Source organism: Cydia pomonella, chromosome 1 (genome assembly GCF_033807575.1).
Source record: "Cydia pomonella isolate Wapato2018A chromosome 1, ilCydPomo1, whole genome shotgun sequence".
NCBI lineage: Eukaryota > Metazoa > Arthropoda > Insecta > Lepidoptera > Tortricidae > Cydia > Cydia pomonella.
In genome coordinates this window covers 1,776,843-1,801,433 of record NC_084703.1, presented here as the reverse complement: position 1 = coordinate 1,801,433, position 24,591 = coordinate 1,776,843, and the positions used below count along the sequence as shown (strand labels likewise).

General features: G+C 42.2%; 2 protein-coding genes across 2 annotated transcripts in view; one reads left to right on the top strand and one right to left on the bottom strand.

The window, feature by feature from the left end:
• The window catches only part of LOC133526225 (protein bric-a-brac 1-like), a 65,475-nt gene extending 59,515 nt beyond the window's left edge, over window positions 1-5,960 (top strand). Inside the window, exon 8 of the mRNA XM_061862786.1 lies at window positions 133-5,960. Coding sequence (XP_061718770.1) covers window positions 133-325 — 193 coding nt within the window. The 3' untranslated portion in view covers window positions 326-5,960. The remainder of the gene's footprint in view (window positions 1-132) is intronic.
• A 6,228-nt stretch (window positions 5,961-12,188) lies between these two features.
• Window positions 12,189-24,042, bottom strand: LOC133534792 (neural cell adhesion molecule 2-like). Its single transcript, XM_061874108.1, has 12 exons — window positions 23,378-24,042; window positions 22,581-22,753; window positions 21,448-21,561; window positions 20,700-20,897; window positions 19,137-19,291; window positions 18,052-18,196; window positions 17,387-17,538; window positions 15,890-16,097; window positions 14,732-14,938; window positions 14,043-14,204; window positions 13,403-13,494; window positions 12,189-12,347 (listed from the first exon to the last, which is right to left on the bottom strand). The coding sequence occupies exons 1-12, from the start codon at window positions 23,542-23,544 to the stop codon at window positions 12,246-12,248; spliced, it is 1,875 nt and encodes a 624-aa protein (XP_061730092.1). The 5' UTR covers window positions 23,545-24,042; the 3' UTR covers window positions 12,189-12,245.
• Between the last annotated feature and the right edge of the window lie 549 nt (window positions 24,043-24,591).

Here is a 24,591-nt window from a genome sequence, read left to right as displayed (position 1 = left end):
GCTTGATCATGCAAGCGTCAACTTAGAGCAAATTCAGGGGCTTTTCTTTCAAAGCCATAATATTGCAAAGAAGACAATGCGTAGGACTAGGCATCTAACCCAGAGCGATAAAGCTTTAACTTTATCTCACAGGAACGGTCCCCCTCTAAGCTGCAACTTCTGCTGGAACACAGTAGACGAATGCGGCCGCATCCTCCGACGAAAGACGCAATACCACTGCCCCGAATGCCAGACCAACCTATGCATCGTACCCTGCTTCCACGAGTACCACGAGGGGTCCGATGCGGCCGACGCCGGCGCGAGCGCGGCCGCCAGTGCCAGGTGAAGTGTTATTAGGTACCATTAGGACTGATCTTAGCTATGCTAGTCACACGAGCTACCGGGGGGCGAAGCCCCAAAACGTGGTAATGTGGCAATCGAAATGAGCTATTAGGGAGCGATGCCCTCCTTTTGCTAGTAAATGGTACCTGAGGGGCGGGGCCCTAGTAAGCATTAACATCTGTTTAACTCATGAGTGTGTATTGTTATAGCGAGAAGAGCTTTCAGAAAGCAATACCGTTTAAAATTGTAATGCTAATATCAGTGAATAAAATTGAATGTCATATGTTGTCGTGGGGATAAAAAGTGCGTAAATTGTTTACTTTTGTATACGTTGTGGATTGCTTTTTGTTTTTTAATGGCGTGCCTTAAATCAGGATTGTGTATGCGCTGAACGTGCAATTATACTTACTTAAACTACTTATTAAAATGTCCTACGTTGCCCACGTTAAGAGAACAGTTTAATACGCAAGAGGTGCTTTGGGACAAATCAAGCTATGGAAAATGTTGGAAATCTGTTTTGAGACGAAATAAATGTCGTCATTTTTCGGGATACCCTCAACCCCCTTTACAATATTTCAAACTGATGCTGACAAGTTTTTTTAGTGTGAGTTGCTGGTATTTGTAAAAAAATATATATTTGTACCGATGGTTAATGTAGAATAATGACATCCAGCTTACTCGGCAGATAAATTACAGGCAGGAATAAGCAATAAATTGCCTTAAAACCGATTAAAATCAATGTGCATTAAATACAACGTATAGAGGTTTTATCACAAATAGGTACATGTTCAAAACATACAACCTATTTTGATATAGGTATATTAATCAAACATATATTTAAGATTAACATTTTAAAGTATTTAATGTTACAAAGTAATTTATAGATATCGAAAATAACGTTTAAGAGGCCAATTTATTTAACTTGTTTGTATTTATATATATAAATATGTTTATATACATCTGTCTGTACACAAAATGTTGGTATAGTAATTCAAACGCCGCAAAAAAATGTGTGCATATTCCAGGTGTAACATCAGCGTTTACACAAAAATGTTTCGTTAGCTAACCGACACTCTGGTGAAAATCCTTAAGCTAATCAGACATCGGATTTTTAGGGGCAAAATTTAATGGCAGGTAGGGAGTTCCTACTAATAGTAATCCGTCTAAATTGAGCTTGTAAAAAGAAATTTTTCTTTTTTATATTAAGGGTTTCACAATTGTCAAGTATTGGATATCTAATAAAAAAATAAATTAACTGCCAGATAAAACTTCCTACAAAACTTTGCAGTTTATCTACCAGTTAAGGTTATTTGAAGATTGTGGAACGCCAACGATGACTTTATTCGTCAGATAAGTGGCAAGTAACTTTACTTGGACATTGTGAAACAGACCCTTAGAGAATTTTCAAAATTTCTAACTGAAGTGTGTATTTCCGAATACCATCCCAGTATGCTATTTTACAGTACATATGGGGCTACTTTATAGCACTAGTGCGAGAAGTAGCATATTACGTTACTGTGTCGAACATTTAAAGGGCCATATGTACTGTAAAACGTTGTACGATACATGTGCGAATAGGTAATTCGCAACTCGTGTCGATTTAAAACACTCCCTTCGGTCGTGTTTTAATTTATCGCCACTCGTTTCGAATTTCCTATTTTTCGCACTTGTATCGTAATGTACTAATCTATTTCTATAAAATAAACAAAAAACAGATAATATTAATGATTTCTTAATGCAAAGATACTCAACCTGGCGATAATTTGAAGTGCGCTTTGTGTAACCTACTTTATCATTGTCTTCAAAATACTACTTTCAAAAAACAATACTTAAAAAAACCTGGGAGCAATCACTAATAGTAGTAACATCGATATTTGAATGTATCCATACATCTTCGCCCCCATGGAAAAGTTACCTATCTGCAAAAACCATATTTTCGAGGTGCAGGACTTCTTTTTTTTTTTCATACTATTTCGGTGGCAAACAATACACCTCTATTTCAAATTGTCTTTGGACGTAGCTAAAGGAAAATCTAATCCAAGAATACCAGAGAGATCTTTATCACAGATGTTTATTTTTAATGTATTGACCGATGTTATACTTCTTGTATATTTTTTATGTTTCACGTGTAGTATAGTGAGTATTAATGTAATCTTCTACCGCCAGAGTGCAGCACTAGCACAGACCGTAAACCATAGAGTAGACAACTTATATATACTATGCCGGGAACAGTTTTTTGACCAGATTTCACAGATTATTTTGTACGAATAAATTTTGACATTGATGCATCAAGGCGGTTTGTTTACTGTGTGTGCTAGTGGCGCCCCCTACGTAGAGTTTTACGTAATATTCAATCGTAAGCGATGTTATATTAAGAGGCTGTCAATACCTAAAGCGCGCACACTGTCTATTTGTATCGGAGTAAATGAGATAGCACTGTCGCATGTTACTGAGCCTGGGCAAGGGAATAATAAGAAAAATATTTAAATAAAAAAAAGTGGATTATTAGTGTAATACTCGACCACGGTTTAGATATAAATGTTATGAAATTGTGATTTTAAGTGCAGACCCATAAGTCAAAACAATAAAGACATAAAACCGTTTAATTGTGATTTTAAGACCAATCTTTGCAATTATTTTCTATCGAGCCGATTTCGTTCAATCGTGTATCGAGTACGACCACGGTCTTTGAAATATAATTAATATGAACATATATTTTTCTTACTTGACTAAAACAAATAGTCTTTCTTAAAAAACTGTTTAAGTAACATCAATTTCAAGGACATTGGGTGTTGACAGCCTCTTAAACATTTAAATTTATCTCAGGGCCTTCGATGCAATATGAACTTATGATGTTGAATCTGTACAGACGTTTATGAGAATGCCGCCTGGCGGTAGGTAGTTTAGGGTGTTAAGAAATATGTTTTTTATGTTAACTTGTATCTGGACAAACATGAAATGATAATCTTTATTTCAGGCAACTAGTGGCCCATAGATAAATACCTTAAAACTAGCATACATATTATTAATATATATACTTTCTGCCCTCCGGGCGGAAACCGTCAACTTTGCTCCCGCTGCGCTAAACGAAGAAGCTTTCCGCCTCCGTCGAGCAGAAAAATAGTATGCGCACCATGGGAGGAAACGTAGGACATTCCATCCCGAGTGTTTGCCACCCTCGCCTTCGGCTCGGGTAACAATTTTACACGCGGCACGCAATTTCCTACTTTTCCCTCCTTGGGACACAAATAACTATTAAAAGTAACTTAACAAATCTCATTTTAGTTGCGATGCACTACGCAAGCCCGCAGTATCAGGGGGCCTACCGCGAATCACGTTCGACGTGTTACATCTCTGTCGCACTTGTAAATTCGTACGTAAGTGTGACAGGGAGGCAACACGTGATCATTTAATATCACATCAGTTGATTGTTAACTTTGGTAGCATCCAGACGGTTTATATCGAAAATTTGCTAATTTTGCCTTCAATTGTCAAATTGATTTTGACACTAGTTACTGTATTTTTAACCGAGTTCAAGATTTCAAAAGAGGAGGTTATCAATTCGGTTGTATGGTTTTTTTTTTATAATGTTTGTTACTCCATAACTCCGTCATTTCTGAACCGATTTCGAAAATTATTTTTTTGTTTGAATGTATATATATATATATACAGATTGGTCCCGTTTTTGTCAAAACTCTGTTCTGATGATGGGATCCATGAGGAATCGAGGGAACTCTTCAAATGTGAAAGGCATACATATAGTGATTTTTGTTTTTTCTGTAACAAATCAAGCATTTACATTTAAAAAAGTGACATTTGATGAATTTAAGTTGCCTAAAGGAAAAATTGGAAATTTATACGGTTAAACGAAAATATAGCTTAATACTTACTTTTGAAATCCATCGACGTTCATTGGTAGACTGGAATGGTCATATTGATTTACTACTATTTAACTTCATATAGTAGTCAAACCTATCACGAACCACGTTCGTCGTGTTGCGTCCCCGTCACACTTACGTACGAATTTACAAGTGCAACAGAGTAGCAAAACGTCGAACGTGGTTCGCGCTAGGCCCTCTGGTGTCAAAATCGGCAATCACTGAAAAACATCAGTTTGCTCGCCATTTTTTCAGGTTAAAATTTTTGGTAATATAATTTATTTATAAAAAAATTTGAGAAAATTGTTATGTCCGTTCCAACATCGATGATAGTTTTCTGAAGTGCCATGAAGAGTTGCAGGTTTATGCTAAAACCTATATTCTTTGTATAAAAATATCAATACGTGTTTAAATTTAAATATTGTTGTATTTAAATGTTATGAGAGAAAGTTTCGTTAAACGAAACGTAGATTGAAAGATTTTTTTTAAAGTAAGGCCACTAATCACGAAGAATTTCGTTCATTGACCCGCCTGCTTCTATCTCTACCGCACGCGCACAGTTAAATTTCTGCCCCGCTCGCACAGTGGCTTTGCCCGCCGGCAGCATCGGCGGGACAGCAATATTTCTGTCCCGCTCTCACAGTGGGTTGCCCGCCGGCATCATCGGCGGGACAGCAATATTTCTGTCCCGCTCTCACAGTGGCTTTGCCCGCCGGCATCATCGGCGGGACAGCAGTATAATTACGTGCGTGCAAGATGGGAACAGGTGGGTCAATGTACGGAATTCTTCGTTCTTAGTGTCCGTACTGTAGCCAATGGCTACAAATAAAAGGTTTCCTCTGAAGCCAAACCACGTATATAGTTATTGAGAGACACAAATAATAATTATTGCACTAGTTTTCACAGGCATTGATGTTGATATATTTAATATGTATTATTAATAATTATAACCAATGTTAAAGTATTTTAGATAAGTTTATATTTCTGTATAAAACAGCTCAATTTATCTCTTATTACCTCTAATTAATACTTGTTAATTTATTGTGTTTGTAAAATATAAACTTTATTTTTATTTAATTAAATAATTAATAAATATTTGGGGACATATCGACCTAGCCCCAAACTGAGCAAAGCTTGTACTATGGGTACTAGGCGACGATGTACATCTACATACGTATATAGATAAAACACCCATGACTCAGGAACATATATCTGTGTAGACAGTTTGACTAGATAAGGTATATCTATGCCTGTAATTAGTTTATGTAGCTTCAGATAAAAACAATACAGTAATAACTTCCCGTCCGCTAAAACACGACAATAATGGTTTGAATTTTTTTAATTTGAGTTTGACCGTAACGAAGAACTTCCCGTACTATTTTTGACAATAGAAAAGATAGAAGAGAAAAGATATTTTCCAAGTAGGCATATTACAATGCGCTTATGAACGTCAAATAAAGTTCGGAATTTCGGAGTAAAACCAAAATAAACCCGTTCAGAGCCTTGCTCCTACTTTCTGCTTCAGTGAAAAAGCTTCAGCTTTAAGGGTATATGACGTGTGCAGATCATTTTGATCATAATAATCGCTTAGTACCTGTATATACTTGATTATAAGAAATTTGTGGACCGTGCATAATCTCACCCTGTATACTGTCCTGGAATACCTGTGTTACTATTTAGGGAATGTGATATGACATATCAGGAATAACTGTACTTGTTGTATATTTTGTATTAAAATGTGAATAAATGGTTAAAACTGTACTTTTTGTATTTATGATGACACATTGTTTCCTAAATTGGAGCCTGGAGGCCTACCGCGAAAATCGAAGTTCGTCAATTGCGGGCATTTTTCTCTGTCACTCTAATAACGTCTCAGTGAGAGTAAAAGAGAAAGATCCCCGCAATTTGCGAATTTCGATTTTCCCGGTAGGCCCCCTGATTCCGATTTAACTACTTGCTACATGTTTTGATATTATTTTGACACGTCCTTGAGGATCGCTCACGCGGATACGTGCATGGGAAATGAAGCGAATGTGCGTGAGACACGCCAATCACCAAGATGATGGGCGGGGGCGTATCAAAACCAGTACCCCTAGTGTAAATAATTTCGATTTCGAAACGTGTATTTGTATGGGTTTTTGAACAGCGCGCCAAGCGGGACGTTTTGGAAAGTCAAAAATCTCATACAAAATGACACTTAACGCAAACGCGTACGTCACGTTTCGCTGTCGAAAATATTTACACTAGGGGTACAGTTCTGAAACCATAACACATTGTTAACCTTTTGAACGCCAAGAACCCCTAAAGGCGTCGTTACTAGTCGTGCCCGCAGCGCCAAGGACAACTATAGGTGTTATGGCGGACGCTGTCAAAGTAACCTTCACACTTTCGGGTAAGGTTTACATTAGCTCGCTTGCGCCCGGGAGCTTGGCGTTTGAGTGATGTTTGTGTTTATGACATAAAGCGTTCAAAGCGTTCTCTTGTATGTGTGATTTATTAGCTGGGTCAAAATTTTCGTTGTCTTGTTTCTGACCACTCTGTCACACTTGTATTTTTTTTTCTAAATAAAAATCGAATGCTACTCTGTCTTTCTAGCTGTAGATTGTATTTAATATGAGAAAAAAAAAACAGAATTTTATCTCATACAAAGCTTCGTCACTTTTTTTGGAGACCTAAAACGATAACGAAAATAATTTTGACCCAGCTGTGTGCGTGACATTGGCGTCCCCTGGCGGCTATAAGATACATTAGTTGACTATTGACATATGTCAAATATACAACGTGGGCTAGAGTAACCTGACAGATTTTAACCACGCATTCCTGAGGTTAAAAGGAGCATAAAATGTTATATGCGCTGGTGGACTAGAGGTAAGACCGTGCGACTTGCAATCCGGAGGTCGCGGTTTCAAATCCCGGATCTAACAATGAGTTTTTCGTAACTTATGTACGATATATCAATTGATATTTACCAGTCGGTTTTTGGTTAAGGATAACATCGTTAACCGGACTAATCCCAATAAGGCCTAGTTTACTCTCAGGGCCGGACGGTCAGATTGTAGTCGCTTTCGCAAAAACTACGTTACGCTAATTCTCGGGATTAGTTGCCAAGCGGACCCCAGGCTTCCGAGCCGAGGCAAAATGCCGGGACAATGCGAGGAAGATAATGATGAGATAAATTCTGCGAGCTTGTCTATCAGTAGGGATGTCTACAGCTCTACACCAAGTCACATAGTGAGTGAGTTATTACAGAAACAAATTGCAGGAGAATTACCATTATCTCTAAAACAAGATCGATTACAGACAACTTTGTATTATATTTTAGTCTATAAATGCGGTCAAGAATACAACATTTAAAATATGTCGGGTTAATCGAGCCCACGGTGTATATGAAAATTTGTTCTTCTAACGTACGATTTCGATTTCTAAGTACATTTTGTATGCAGTGTCCGTCCGGAGCCGTCCGCGTCCGCGAGGAGCCGACCGGCTTACTGCCGTACGAATATCAAATGCAGACCAATACGTCCGGGTGGGTGGAAATCGTACATTACAAGTATTTCGTAGGAATCGTAGGTACGGTCACGTCTGGCAATATTGATACGGACAAAGAGCCAAAAATATGTATACACTACCCTAATATATGGGCCATAAGGTCGTGTATTCATATTTTTGTCACTTTGATCGTGTCAATGTTTTCAGACGTGACTGTACACACAATAAATGAGTTGTTGCATACTTAACAAGTAAAAAACATGTCAGTGTATAAAAAGTTTATTTACAACATTAAAGCTAGTTTGACTAGAATTATGACATGTGATGAGACTAGGAATAATTCAGGGTATTAAGCTGTGTCCCCATCACAAACATTAATTAATATACAGTGTGTAAATCCAATACGGGCAATAAATCAAACTAGACATAGAATTTACCCGTGTTATCATTAATTAAGAAGTTTTTAAGTTACACTTAATTATGAGCTAATTATGTCCGTCAACTATCTTAAATAGGTGGCGCTAGAATACCTAAAATACTAGAAAAAAAACTAATCATAGCGCACTTCACTCCGTCAATAACGCCTAGTTTCTTAGTTACTCTAGCGCTACTCTGGAGAGATTTGGAACTATTATTTATAGTTGACAGCTGGACACTTTTGCAACAGTTCTGCCTATGGACCTATAACCTTCCATACTGCAAACACTATGAGACATAACATGACATGACATTACCAGATACGAGCTTTATATAATAATTGTCAATAAGCGTATCTCGTAACTTGTGTGTTGATTTACATTGCGGGCCGCATTATTTTGTGTGATTAATATTTTCATAGTATTTTTAAGTTAAAAAAATATATTACTTTGCTAATCCGCGAAAAGATAACTTGCTAACCCGTTATACGTACTTGCGTATTTTTACATGCAATTAAATGTTCCCACCCTCCCACCGCAAAAATAAATACGCAAATAACAGTGGGAACAGGGTGGTAACATTCATTGCATATAAAAATACGCAAGTAAGTATAACGGGTTAGAACCGATTGACTAGCACGTTATCTTTTCGCGGATTAGCAAAGTAATATTTTTTGTTTTAATTAATATGGATTTCCGCAAAGTAACGCCTGATTCTATTCGTTATTTTAAGAAAAGTTATATCAATATACTTTCCAGGTCCAATGCTGTTTAAAGGTTTGCCTGTATTGAATTTACACACTGTATAAAATAAACATATTAAAACGTGTTGGTAGATGCCAATGCGTGCTCCTGTGCGCTTCACGTGATGGAGCGAAATACCTCGATCAATTTTCGACGTAGGTAGAGCCAGACAAAGATAAGTTGGCATTGATTTTGATAGCTCAGCCTGTGCAAGTGTTAAGTAAACATTATAATTTAATTTATTAAAAAAAAAAAGAAATTGGCTGGGCTGCCAAAATCGCTGCCAACTTATCTTGGTTGGACTTAAAAGATATACCGGGTGTTTCCTGTAACAGGAGCAATAAATTAAACTGTAGGCTGTACTCCTCACACTCTCCAACATTTGTTCAGCAACTTTTGAAAATAACATGTTTTATCATTTTTATTACACATTGAAGTTAATTCTAAGACGCAATGTATTGCGAATTTTGTTACATTTAAAGCGTGACAAGCAACGTCAAACACACTGATGTCAGCGTACATTGAAAATAATATATATTATTGTACAATAAGTTCGTAGATTTCCTTTGGTCCGTCTTCATAACTATGGTTTTCGTAACTGGCTGCCAAAGAAGTTAATACTTAACTGTAGTTTGTTCTGTACATAGTGTAGTGTTCATATTGTTTAATAGTTGTATGTAGTCTATTAGTTAGTCGTAAATTGTATTTCTTTGCAGATCGGATACTCCACCGAACACTGTCTATGACCGTAATAAGATTCATATACTAGCCGTGTCTTATCCAACCTCGACATTGGCAGAATCATCAACACCTTGATGGAGCCATAACACGAAAAATTGATTGATTGAAATTTGTTTGAAAAAGATAAAATCTAAAGATTTCATATTTTTTAAAAGTTATTAATCAAAAGTTATATCGTTTTAGGAGTACAATATATGGTTTAATTATTTGCTCGTGTTACAGGAAACACCCGGTATATATTATAGATACATTCTTACACAAATTGACACGGTAAGCCAAGAAGGCTTGTGTTATGGGTTCTCAGACAACAAACCGGACAAGTGCGAGTTGCACTCGCCCACCGAGGGTTCCGTACTTTTTAGTATTTGTTGGTATAGTGGCAACAGAAATACATCATCTGTGAAAATTTCAACTGTCTAGTTCACGGTTCATGAGATACAGCCTGGTGACAGACGGACGGACGGACGGACGGACAGCGGAGTCTCAGTAATAGGGTCCCGTTTTACCTTTTGGGTACGGAACCCTAAAAACATAGAATACTCTAATCGTAAAAAACGTGAGAGACCCTTTTAAATATATTTATTTATTTTGAACTTTTTTTTTATCTACGCCAGAGTAATAAAATTATAGATGTTGAAATGGGGACTCGCTTTAATGTATAAGTACTAAAGCACTAAATCAGTTCTAACGAAGCTATAATATAGGCACTTTGTATAAGCTCTTCGTTTAAGTGGTTGTCATTATAATTACATTTGTATAAGTTTTATAATACGCCATTTAGCATTGTAATATGGCTAAGGAGCTCATAAATATCTGAACACGCACTCTAACGCCTTGATCAGATATATCGGAGCGGCCATGGTTTATGTATAAGTTTTATAATACGCCATTTAGCATTGTAATACGGCCAAGGAGCTCATAAATATCTGAACACGCACTCTAACGCCTTGATCAGATATATCGGCGCGGCTAAGGTTTATGTATAAGTTTTATAATATGCCATTTGGCATTGTAATACGGACAAGGAGCTCATAAATATCTGAACACGCACTCTAACGCCTTGACAATAGGGGCGTGTTCAGATATTTGTGAGCACCGCGGCCGCTTCGATATATCTAATGGCGACTGTACATACAACGGCAACATAAGCCTTATCGGAATGCACGAAGGTTATATTACAATATATTGTACTATTGTATTGTACAGTCGAGGGAGTTGGTTGTTTAGCAAATTGCGGTTCAAGTAAACTTGGACATAACATACTTATGCTAAGAGCTGTCCAATGTAAAGGGAACAGTAAACGAGCGTTTCTTTTTTCGCCACTTTTTTATGTGACCTTTTTTGCCATTTTTGTGTTATTTCTAGTCCGAAAGGCTCGCGTTTCGTCCTTATAGGAGAAAAAAAAATGTCCCAAAACTTCTATACATTTTTCAAACTGCCCTTTTCGTTACCGCCATACAAATTGTACATGGAACGAAAGACCTCGTGATTCTGAGTAGAAAAAACACAAAATTACTGAAAAAACTCAAAATTAATGAAAGTGGCATTTTTAGGGTTCCGTACCTCGGAAGGAAAAATGGAACCCTTATAGGATCATTTTGTTGTCCGTCTGTCTGTCTGTCTGTCAAGAGCCTTTTTCTCAGGAACGCGTGTAGGTATCAAGCTGGAATTTATATCAAATACTCAGGTCTACTGTCCCTTGGAGCTGGGAAAAAATCAAACTTCTAAGCCAACGCAATCAAAAGATACAGCCGTTTATGCCGCAAATTTCCGCAAATTTTCGACACTCGCATGGGAATCAAATCCTGGTACTTCCCGTGAACTCAGAATCTTAAAATTTGGTACGAAGCAACGTCTTATAGCACAAATAAAGGAAAAATTGCGAAAACCGTAGTTACATCATATAATAATATATACTTACAGGTTTTTACGGAACCCTCGGTGCGCGAGTCCAACTCGTACTTAGCCGGTTTTTCTTAATAAATCTAACTGCTAAAGAATCAATTTCCTCGACAGTACTAAAGTTACATTATGACGTGCGCGTCTATTGACGTGTTTGGCAGTTAGAGGGTTAAGAGGTGCTGATTTTACGATACATATGCACCAAAACAATATTTCGGTGTTCATTTGGTTACCATGTACAGACTACGTAATCCTTAGAGGATTTAAGAACCGGGGCCTTTAAGAGCTTACCCCTCCGTCCAATTCGGCCAATGGTCATATGTATTGTATGGACTGACGTTTATCTGTACCCCTAGTGTAAATTTAGTCGATAGCGAAACGTGACGTACGCGTTTGCGTTAAGTCTCATTTTGTATGGGTTTTTGAACAGCGCGCCAAGCGGGACGTTTTGGATAGTCAAAAATCTCATACAAAATGACACTCAAAGTGGTCAAATAGTTCGGTACACCATACTAAATATATGGTGTACCGAACTATTTGGCTACTTTGGTTGCTACAAAGTATTTGACGCTGACTGTACAAAACAGTCTGCCGAATTTTGCGGGGGAAGGGCTCGACAAATGTATTTCAGTACCCCTAGTGTAAATATTTTCGACAGCGAAACGTGACGTACGCGTTTGCGTTAAGTGTCATTTTGTATGAGAGTACGAAGGCTTGAGGCGCGCGTCAATTGACGTTTTACGCGGTGAAAGTGTTAAACGTAGTATGAATGTTGCGTGGCAGGACAGGCGTCTGGTGGGGGGTGGGGACACCCCACCAAAACTCGGCAGGAGGGAACTGGCGATGACGTGTACTGCTGCAAGAAAGATATTATTAAGTTTTATTTTTTTTATATTTGTAGGTATACGGCGTGTTGTAGTGTGTGCCCTAAAGGATAAACTTTCATAGGTTTTATCAAACAGTTTGGCCTAGTGGGTACTGACCCTGCATACGAAGCTGATGGTCCCGGGTTCAAATCCTGGTAAGGGCATTTATTCGTGTGATGAGCATGGATATTAAATTTGTATTTAAGTATTTATAAATATTTTTATATTATATATATCGTTGTCTAGGTACCCTAAACACAAGCCTTAATGAGGTTACTGTGGGACTTAGTCAATTTGTGTAATAATGTCCTATAATATTTATTTATTTATCAAACAGTACAACTTGTTACGTATAAAAAAAATAAACAAGCAACGTTTTGCTACTTCGTTTTAACTCAAAACGTCATATGGATGACACACAGTCTAATCATAATCATAATCATAATAACTACAGTATGAGGTTCTTCAAAAAAGGAGTGTACAGATTTTTAAAGGGTCGGCAACGCGCATGTAACGCCTGGAGTTGCAGGCGTCCATAGGCTACGGTGACTGCTTACCATCAGGCGGGCCGTATGCTTGTTTGCCACCGCCGTGGTATAAAATGGAGGTCAAATGGATAGCTCTGAAGGTCTTCGTTTTATGCGAACCGGACGTGACACTGGTCTATATTAGCCTTTAAGACAAATCTCAAAGAACAGGAACTAGAGATAGGTAAAATGTATGCTGACGCCATTTTACATTATTTGACATCATTTTGACAGTTGCCAACTCCATTGACTGAAGGTTATGATTGAGTTGGATTGTAAAGTTGATGGCATAAAATGGCTGTTGGGGTATTTGGAATAAGTAATGATTTCGTCGGTCGCAAACAAGCATTCAACCCGCCTGATGGTAAGCAGTCTCCGTAGCCTATGGACGCCTGGAACTCCATAAGTGTTACACGCGCGTTGCCGACTCTAACACTCCGCGCTCTCGTTGAGCTCTGGCAACCTTACTCACTGGCAGAAACACAACACATGAGTAGGGTTTAGTGTTATTTACTTACATTCTGACACGAAGCTAGCTGGTTGACAGTGATGTTGGTCGTACCAAGCACCCGCTCACCTCCCGCGAAGTCTGGCTCGCGATGGAACGTTCCTGTACACAAAAAGGAATTAATTAGGATGAGCTTAGGAAAGATGATTGTTATTACTCAGTTACAAAACGGTGAAAGACCAAAAACATGCAGTGTAGTCGCTGTGAGTGACAAAACTTCAAACACTCATCATCCATGTGTTTCTGTGCCAGCTTTGCGCGCGAACAGAACATTGCTCGACCTCGGCACCAGATCAGGGAGGTCCGTGTGCCCCCGTGCTCGCACCGCGCACACACAGACCTTTCTAGCCGCGATGGCGACAGTGACAAACTCGCCCTCTGCCCTCGGCACCAGATCAGGGTTGTCCGTGTCCCATTGCCCGCACCGTGCGCACGCAGAACGTTGTCCCCGCAACACTAACATCCGACAGTGACAACGACAAACACCATCCACTTGTCTCCTTGCCCGCACCGCGCACACACAGACGATTCTAGCCGCGATGGCGACAGTGACAAACTCGCCATCTGCCCTCGACACCAGATCAGGGTTATCCGCGCGCACGCAGAGCGTTGTTGCCGCAACAGCGACAGTGACAACGACAAACACTTACCATCCGCCCTTGGCACCAGATCAGGGTTGTCCGTGTGTCTCCTTGCCCGCACCGCGCGCACGCAGAGCGTTGTCGCCGCTATAGCGACAGTGGCAACGACAACGATGGCTGACACCTCGAGCCAACGTGCCCAACCGCGGACGGGAGTCGGCTCCGTCACTGCTAGAAAAATTAAAATGACTCTTCTAAAAAACAGTAATTATTCACCAGTATATGTATCCGCAAGGCAACAGTCGTATAATATTTAAAGACATGTTATGATATCTAAATTAAAAAACTACTTTCGGTCGCTCGCCATTCTACTGGCACCCACTATGACCCTTGATTGTTTGTTTGTGCGGGGTATCGTAAACCAATTAAAATCAGTATATGTATAAAATCAATATTGTTGTCCTAGTGATTCCCCAATTTTGGGGTTTTTGTTACCTACATAGTTTTATTTTGTTATTTTTTTGCTTTATAAACTTAACGGCAAATGGTGGCCACATTTTTCCGTTTAGGTCATATCAAAAATTGGTGAATAAATAGGAGAGTAATGTTAATATACAGATTCATACAAAAATTAATTGGTTTATTAGGAAACACAATTCCCCTGATGAGGGCGCCACTGGACGGTCGACTCAATCTTAACCTAACCAGATCAAATCTTTTATTTAATTAAAAATCTGTATTAATCCTTTACAACTCACCAAAAGCACTCATCGGTGTATTCTGCATCTGTAACTCCACCTCCTCGCTTCGTCCCCTACTGTTGCTCGCGTACACCACTGCACTGAGGTTGTGCCCGGCTGACGCTAGCTGGAAGTGGCCCGCGGCGTCGGAAGCGTTGTTGACCACCGTGCCGGTTGAATCGCGGACGATGAGGTGGACAGTTTGGGGGCGGCCCCCGTCCCAATCTGGAATTAATAATTGAAGTAGATTATAAGGTTATAAAGCAACCCAATTCATCCGAGGCAATCTATCGGTCGGAGCGTAAGCTGTCAGTCTCTATAGGCTAAGGAGATAGTTTTAGGCTTTTAGGATATCAAAAATTACCTATTCTGCCCTCCGGGCGGAAAGCGTCAACTTTGCTCCCGCTGCGCTAAACGAAGTTCCCGCTTTCCGCCTCCGTCGAGCAGAAAAATAGTATGCGCAACACGGGAGGAATCGTAGGACATTCCATCTCGCGTGTTTGACAATTTTACACGCGGCACGCAATGTCCTACTTTTCCTTCCTTGGGACACAAATAACTATTTTTGTACTAAGTTCCCATCCCCTTTACCACGCATTGAGGTGCCCGCGGCGTGCTGCTCCGCGCCACCGCGTACGCGCAAGCTCGCTTCTGCTGACCGAACGAATTCGTCGCTCGACAGAGCGCGGCCTTTTTGACAAAATTGATTACGAAAGCTACTACTTTCTGAGAATGCCAACTTTTGGTAGATATTTTAATTCGTTTTACACTTAACCCAGTATCTCTAGACTACAGGTATATACCTGCGTCGTCGTCTGGCGTCGTCGTCTTTTTAGAAAAAAATATAAGAGGAGTGTTCTTAAGCAATTTTAGCGGAATGCTCATATACAATGTTTCGTCCGTGCAATGTTATTTAAACTTAGTGTTGAGTATGTTCGTCATGTTTATTTTATGTTTCTTTCCTTTTTTCTGTTACCTTCCGTGATTATTTCGCACTCGATGGTCTCATCGGAAGATCAGCGCTGGAAGTCGCCAGCAACATGCTGGGATGAGGCCATTTCGTGACACTTTACTCTCACTATGTTCTCTTTTATGTCTGTCTATTACTGTTTGTGTGTTTATGAATAAAACAAATTCTATTCTATTCTATATAATTCTGTAACTTGTGAACCTCACCTTTCTTACACTGAATCCTTAGAGTCCCCACCTCCTTGACCACGCACTGCGGCGCCCGCGGCGCGCCGCCCCGCGCCACCGCGTACGCGCACGCTCGCTTCTGCTCGCCGAACGAATTCGTCGCTCGGCAGAGCAGCGCGCCGTAGTCCCCGACTCGCGGCAGCCAGGTGAGCGTTGAGCTGTAGCGGTGCTGGTGGCCTGGGAGTTTCTGAAAAACGTTGGCCATTTTTAATGGATGGTATTTTATTAATATTTCGTTAAACTCCGTCTAGATTAACTGTATCCCCACTTTAAAGTGTCTAAGAGTGAAAAATCCCTACTAACCCCTACTAGTTTTTGACGACCGGTCTGTCCTGGTGGGTAATGGCGCTGCCTATGAAGCCGATGGTCCCGGGTTGAAATCCTGGTAAGGGCATTCATTTCTGTGATGATCACGGATATTTGTTCCTGAGTCATGGGTGTTTTCTATGTATTTAAGTATTTATATATTATAAAAGGTGCCCGTGAGCATTGCGAGACATTTTATCGAAGCATTCCTGGTAATATTTAGAAACTAAAATCTTATATATATTTTTTTTGGATTAGGACTAGGCCATATTACTAGGACTAGGTCAGAGATAATTAAATGTTTTTTGAAATCATTCTTTCGCCATAAGTCGGTACAAAACACATTTTTGACTGCGGTATTGCCACTTTGAGGTCTAGTCTGGACATACCTACTTATTGATTGACATCGAAAAATTTAAAAAAATGTATTCGAGAGGCTACACCCAAAAAAAAATATTTTTTTTGTTAATTTTAGGTTATGTGTTTATCAATAAAAATTACGTTTTATGTACAGGAGTGTTCAAAAAAAGGAAAAAAAAAGCTCTACTTAAACCTGGTATACCGGGTGCGCGAGTCCGCGAAAGTCCAGCTGAACTGCAGGGGCTCCGGTGACGCCTCCACCACATCAGTTACTGTCTCCGCCTCGCCCGGCACCGCGCCGATGGTCTCCTCGCCACTTGATAGGCAGACTACCTTGACGCTGGTATACAAGGTGCGTGAGTCCACGAAGGTCCAGCTGAACTGCTGGGGCTCCGGTGACGCATCCACCACACATGGTACTGTCTCCGCCTCGCCCGGCACCGCGCCGATGGTCTCCTCGCCACTTGACACAGAGACTGGACGTGAAACTACCTTGACGCTGGTATACAAGGTGCGTGAGTCTGCGAAGGTCCAGCTGAACTGCTGGGGCTCCGGTGACGCATCCACCACACATGGTACTGTCTCCGCCTCGCCCGGCACCGCGCCGATGGTCTCCTCGCCACTTGACAGAGAGACTGGACGTGAAACTACCTTGACGCTTGTATATAAGGTGCGTGAGTCCGCGAAGGTCCAGCTGAACTGCAGGGGCTCCGGTGACGCTTCCACCACACAAGTTACTGTTTCGGCCTCGCCTGGCACCACGCCGATGGTCTCCTCGCCACTTGACAGAGAGACTGGACGTGAAACTACCTTGACGCTTGTATATAAGGTGCGTGAGTCCGCGAAGGTCCAGCTGAACTGCAGGGGCTCCGGTGACGCTTCCACCACACAAGTTACTGTTTCGGCCTCGCCTGGCACCGCTCCGATAGTCTCCTCGCCACTTGACAGGCAGACTGGACGATCTGAAAGATTTGGAATAAGTTAGGTCATGTTTGGCTTTGGTCGCCAAGAACATAAATACCAGTACGAGGGTAAAACAATAAAGGTGGCTTCAGTACCGTGGCATGTACACCCAGCTGGAAAAGTGCATACCCACTTCATGAATGAATTCTATTCATAATGTGCTTCCTGGTCTAAGTTGTGCGTGCGGCACGCGAGCTCGCGCCCGCCGTCGACAGATGGTGTCTACGTGTAGTCAGTATAGACAACTCACAGCCCACGTTCAGGGTGATCAGGTCCTAGAACACCTGGCCGGGGAGGTGGTGTGCGCGCGGCAGGCGAGCTCGCACCCGCCGTCCACGGATGGCGCCAGTGTCTACATGTAACTAGTACAACTCGAAGCCCACGTTCAGAGTGACTTGGTCCTGGAACACCTGGCCGGGGCGGTGGTGTGCACACGGCACGCGAGCCCGCGCCCGCTGTCGACAGAAGGCGCTAGTGTCTACGTGTAGCTACTCGTAGTATAGACAACTCACAGCCCACGTTTAGGGTGACCTGGTCCTGGAACACCTGGCCGGGGAGGTGGGAGTTGTGCGCGCGGCACGCGAGCTCGCGCCCGCCGTCGCGGAGAGATGGCGCTAGTGTCAAAGAGGACACTGTGTAGTTTCCGTCGTGGAGTTCCTGCAATATGATATTTATATGTTATATTTGACAGCAGAGAGCACGAAATTTCAATAATAATCAAACTACCAATAGACAATTAGTAATTTTATTGCGAAGATCTTATTGCTAACAAGGACACCTTCCAAATACCTCCAACTGCAGTCTGTATCTTCTCCTGTATCCTAACTCAAATCCGGAATAGTTTGAATCCTAACCGGGACACATGAATGTATGTCTAGATCTGGTGCATTTGCAAATCACACTGCTGCACATAGTACTGCGAAATATGCCTCGAACTATGTTATTGTTGTCCTACCTTATGCACGCTCGGTCTCTGCAGCGTGTCCCCCAGGTGCCAGGTGGTGGATTCCACCACTCTACCCAGTCCGAACTATGTTGTTGTCCTACCTTATGCACGCTCGGTCTCTGCAGCGTGTCCCCCAGGTGCCAGGTGGTGGATTCCACCACTCTACCCAGTCCGAACTATGTTGTTGTCCTACCTTATGCACGCTCGGTCTCAGCAGCGTGTCCCCCAGGTGCCAGGTGGTGGATTCCACCCTCCACCCAGTCCGAACTAAGTTGTTGTCCTACCTTATGCACGCTCGGTCTTAGCAGCGTGCCCCCCCCCATGCGAGGTGGTGGATTCCACCCTCTACCCAGTCCGAACTAAGTTGTTGTCCTACCTTATGCACGCTCGGTCTCAGCAGCGTGTCCCCCAGGTGCCAGGTGGTGGATTCCACCACTCTACCCAGTCCGAACTAAGTTGTTGTCCTACCTTATGCACGCTCGGTCTCAGCAGCGTGTCCCCCAGGTGCCAGGTGGTGGATTCCACCCTCTACCCAGTCCGAACTAAGTTGTTGTCCTACCTTATGCACGCTCGGTCGCAGCAGCGTGTCCCCCAGGTGCCAGGTGGTGGATTCCACCACTCTACCCAGTCTGAACTATGTTGTTGTCCTACCTTATGCACGCTCGGTCTTAGCAACGTGTCTCCCAGATGCCAGGTGATGGACGGGGGAGGCACGCAACCGACCACCACGCAGTCTACCACTCGGGGCTGACCGGCCTCGAAATCTACGTTGTTATTTAGGCGGATCTCCACGCTGAGAGGAGGCACTGAAATTAAAGGAATAAAGAAATATCACTGACAATTTACACAAATCGAATTATTCCCGGCTGTTTTATTAATATTTGTATAATTTGTAGTGTGCAGCGTGAGCGGTCATATATTAAGAGGCTGTCAATACCTAAAGCGCGCACACTGTCTATTTGTATCGGAGTAAATGAGATAGCACTGTCGCATGTTACTGGGCAAGGGAATAATAAGAAAAATATTTAAATAAAAAAAAGTGGATTATTAGTGTAATATTTAACTCGACCAAGGTTTTTTAATTGCAGACCCATAAGTCAAAACAATAAAGACATAAAACCGTTTAATTGTGATTTTAAGACCAATATTTGCAATTATTTTCTATCGAGCCGATTTCGTTCAATCGTGTATCGAGTACGACCACGGTCTTTGAAATATAATTAATATGAACATATATTTTTCTTACTTGACTAAAACAAATAGTCTTTCTTAAAAAACTGTTTAAGTAACATCAATTTCAAGGACATTGGGTGTTGACAGCCTCTTAAAACACAGAGACATCTTGTGGCCTAAGTAAACACTATAACTATAATGACCAGCACACTCACGCTGTGTTGTCGGCGTTCTGCGAAAGGCACTCGTAGTGCACGTCTACCTCGGCGCGTCGAGTTGGTCAGGCTAATTGTAGTGCGCTCGATCTCGGGTAGCGTGCTCGATCGCGATGATTCAGTGTGCTTCATTACGACCATTTGTAACGCTAGATGTGACAGCCACGAGTCATATAAATACCCAGTCATATTTGGTTGAAAAAAAAGAGTGAACTAGAGTAAGGCCAAGGCAAGTCTGCACAAAATTTTGGTAGGTAGCACACGCAGTGTAATTATTTTAAACGTCAAACTTCTATAAAATTATGATGCTTAAATAACACTTGCACTGCGTGTACTATCAAAATCGTTGCAGACTAGTCTTGGTCTAACTCTATACGAGTGGGATTTTGAGAGTAGCATTATTCTGTAGCACATACCCTTTATGGCCGTATTTTGCGTCATGTAACTCAAGGCGACAGCGACATAGTAGGTACGAGACCATCATTGGCCTTTAACATCAATAATATAATGGAATTAAACAGCGTCCATAAGGTTGCGGCACTTATGCAAATGGCTATACTTGCCGCAAAACTAACTGGCCACTGAGATCATAATGCTATCTCCTTTACCCATGTTAAGACCAACCAAGAGTGAAAGAGATGGCATTATGACCTGACCGGCCAGATAGTTTTGCGGATAGTATAGTAAGTCCAATGCGAGAGCGGCATCTGCGACCGTATAGCGGGCAGATGTCATGCTCGGTGATGAAGGTGGGAGATCAGCGCGTTGGTGTCTCTATTCAAGCCTAGTGTGAAGAAGGTTAAACCATTCTTCATAGTATACTTACAGTACATCGTAACCAGAACGCTCGCACTCAACGGCTCGGTGACATCGGCGTTCTGCGCGAGGCACTCATAGTGCGCGTCTAGCTCGGCGCGCGTCGCGTTGGTCACGCTCACGGTAGCGCGAAGCGTGCGCGGACGCGACGCCTCGGCGCGCTCGATCACGATGCCATTGCGACGCCAGAAGAGAAGCGTGTCTGGCTCTGGGAAACATTAGAGAAGGTGTATGTTCTGTCTCCCTTGAACACTGTTTGAATGTTCACGTTTACAGCCAAGACATATGAATATCAGTATTAAGTATAGTCGTTAGATTTTTAGCTGGCCCTCAACGGCTTATCCATTGTCCATTGTTAACTAAAACGGCGCGTGCCACTACCTGCAAAAAAAAGGGCCCGGTCACTTTAACCGCTTATTTAATTACAACTCCTATGGTAATTGAAATAAGATTCAAAATGAACAAATGGAAAAATAATTTGCAAGTTCTTGTGTGGTCCCTATACGGTTACTGAGTGCCGGCGAGTCGAACGCTACCGAACCAGCCTAAAATGTGTCCTCGATATGCGTAACAAAGGCGCGTTATCGGAGAGCACACCTACACTGGTTTTTGAGCGTTAGACTAGCCCGCGCTCAGGTGCCTATTAGAATTATACGACTCTTTTTTTGCACGCGCCGTTTTAGTTAACAATAGACAATGGATAAGCCGTTGAGTGCCAGCTACAAATCTAACGACTATATATGTATCTACAAGTTTACCATCAGCAACTTCGCAGGTGAGAGTGAAATTGGTTTCGAGGCTTATGTGCTGGATGTGACCTCGCTTCAGCGGTTCGCCAGCATCGTTGTAGATCTGAGGCGTACCCGGAGAATCTGAAACATACATATAAGTATATTTTAAAGCCAAGCTACTACAGTAGACGGAAATCAAACTAACGACCGGGGATATCTCTCTTTCACCCTACCTTCGGCCACGCGAGTGTTAATCAGAAGTTTTACGACCCCGGTCGGTTGGTTTGCGTCTACGAGGCAAGAGGGACGAGGCTTTCGACCGCGATATTACGCTCCCAAGGTAATTCAAAAGTTTGGAGTGCGCACTTCCGTGGTTAATTTGATTGACCGAGAAAACCGAATGTCTCCATTTCAGCTTCGGCAAAAATGGTTTCGGATGTTTTTCTGTCTAATTCTCGTGAATTCTTTTTTGTAAATTCCGGTGAAAATGTCAAGGTCCAGCTCCGGTAATTGTATAGAATTTTTTGTCGATTCTGTTTTAGGAAATGTGTGAAAATCGCGGGGCCATGGGGGTTTGCGAGGTATACAGCTCACAAAACCACTACTTTTAATATGATTCTCTTTATGGTATATTAAGTTAGGTTAGGTAGCCACAACCACGGGACCTCCTCCAGTGTCACCATCATGACGCAGAAGGAGGCGGCAGAGCGAATGCGCGAGGATGCGAGCTCACTCCCTCAGCGCCGCAGGAGGCCGGGCAAGCGGCGAAGAGCCTTTGCGGCCCGAATGCTGCCTAACGGGAACCTGCGGGTGATGGGTCGGGAGTTCCATCACCCGCCTGAAGAGGTTCCGAGCTGGAAGGCCCTCGCGTGTTCCGAGGTGCCTTCAGCGAAGTAGGCTGCTCGAGCAGCCCGAAAAGATGGTCCCGCAAGGGCAACGCCGGCAGGGTATCGGTGGCCTGCAACCGTGTTCCCGAAACCCCGCCAACAAAGCGAGCGCCGGAACACCCCAGGGGGTTTAGTTCGTGGGAGTCGGACATACCCACTCGGCTTCTCCCCGGCCAGTGGGATCCATAACGGATTCCCCCTGGGTCATCAAAAAAAAAAAGGTAGCCACAACCACAGTGACTGGGACAGAATAATGTGTACCCAACTACTCACCAACCAGCCTCATATCGATGACATAGTCCACCGACGGCGACGCCTGATAGTGCACGCGGCAGCGATAAATGCCGCCGTCTCTGTCGCTCACGCGCTTTAGAAGGAGAGAGGTATCGTCGTGGCAGGCGCCCGCGATGCACGTTGTGCCGAATACTTGGTCTAGTGAAAGTGATCTGTGGGAGTTAGTGTTTGAAGTTAGCGATAGATGGGGTATGATGTAAGTCTGACGAAAGAGATATCGATTGACTTAAAAATAAGTTGATCCAGTTTTATAATAATTTCAGAAAATGGGAGCAGGGGTAGGCGCAGGGAAGCCACGCGTCTTGTTTCTCACTGTTCCGAAGATACCTTACGACTCATTGTACCACCTCTTACCTTCGTCGAGTCTCCTCATTGGGGAAGCGGTAGAGGAATGCCTTCTCGTTCTTGAGCCATAGGACGTAAGCGTCAGGCCCGTCTAGAAATACCTTGCCAAGGCCGCGAATTTCATGTGGGCAAGGTACATTTTGCGAGGCACTCTGGTGGCAGAATTATGCTTAAACCATTGGGGCGCGGGGCCAGTCAGACCGACAGACGAGGCCGTAGGAGGTGGCCCACGTCACCTACGCCTAACGCCGCCTCTGTAGGCAAGGTACATTTAGCGAGGCCCTCTCTTGGCGCAGGAAATAACAAACATTTTTACGTCGTGTCCGAGATATACTTATTTGCGGACCAGGAGGCCGTAGGCGGAGGCCTACTTCGCCCCTCTGCTCTCACGACCCTGAGCACACCTCACAAGTGTTTGTTCCACATCTTACCTCCGTTGAGTCTCCTCATTAGGGAAGCGGTAGAGAAATTCCCTCTCATTCTTGAGCCATAGGACGTAAGCGTCAGGCCCGTCTAGAAACACCTTGCCTTGGCCGCAGGGGAGCCGTGCATCATGACCTCTCACAGCTCTGAGGACCACCACTTCTGTGGACAACATTATTACTCAGTTTAAGGTTATATGTTGAATGCGTCTGTCGACGTGAAAGCTATGTTTACATTTTACACCTTTCTCTGTCTTAATAACTAGAGATGCTACGAATATTCGGCAACATTCGGTCTGGCCCGGTAGGCAAGTATAGTAGGCAACAGCTGAATACCGAATATCTGTGACACCTACATAAAAAACTTTTTAACAAAAAATAAAACCGACTTCACAAATTACCAAAAGCGCCATACATGTACCTATAACATTTGAAGAGTTCCCTCGATTTCTCCAAGATCCCATCATCAGACCCCGACTTGGTGCCAACGGGACCATCTCGGGGTTATACCCGTTCGATAAAAAAAAAATGGAAATCGGTTCACGATTCTCGGAGATATCGAGTAACATACATACAAAAAAATTAAGACGAATTGAGAACCTCCTTTTTTGAAGGCGGTTAAAAAGAAAAATACCACATTAAAAATAACCGCAAACTACTGTATTTCACCATTATAATGTATTCTTTGAAAATTGTTATATTTGTTTTGAGGAATTGTTGATTACAAATTATTTATTAAGGGTTCGATTTGATTAACTTCACTAGTTCTAAGCAAAAAAAAATTGATGTAAACAAACTTAATGCTTTGTTAGCGAACAGTTGTCAAAATTAATGTGAGTCGAAATATTCGCATGTAATCTTGAATACCTATTCGACGCTTCGGCCGAGAGAGGGGCCGAATATTCGATATTTGACCGCCAAAACCACTCGTGGCATCTCTAGTAATAACGCGAAAAACGTAAATATATCTTTGATCTGACTGCACCTAGTTATTGTTAGCAAGCCAGTTAAACAAAATAGATCTGTGTCTCATACTATAAATTACTTAGTATGTTATTATATCTCCCGTGTCAAATGATGGTACCTATTTTAGCGTATTTTTATTACTAAATGTTCCATTTCTAAATTAATTAACGTGAACTATCTAAAAGGATTAGAGGGGTCACCGGTGACCGCAGAGCTGACAGCTTCCTCGCTCAAAGAATTAGTCTTGCGATACAGCG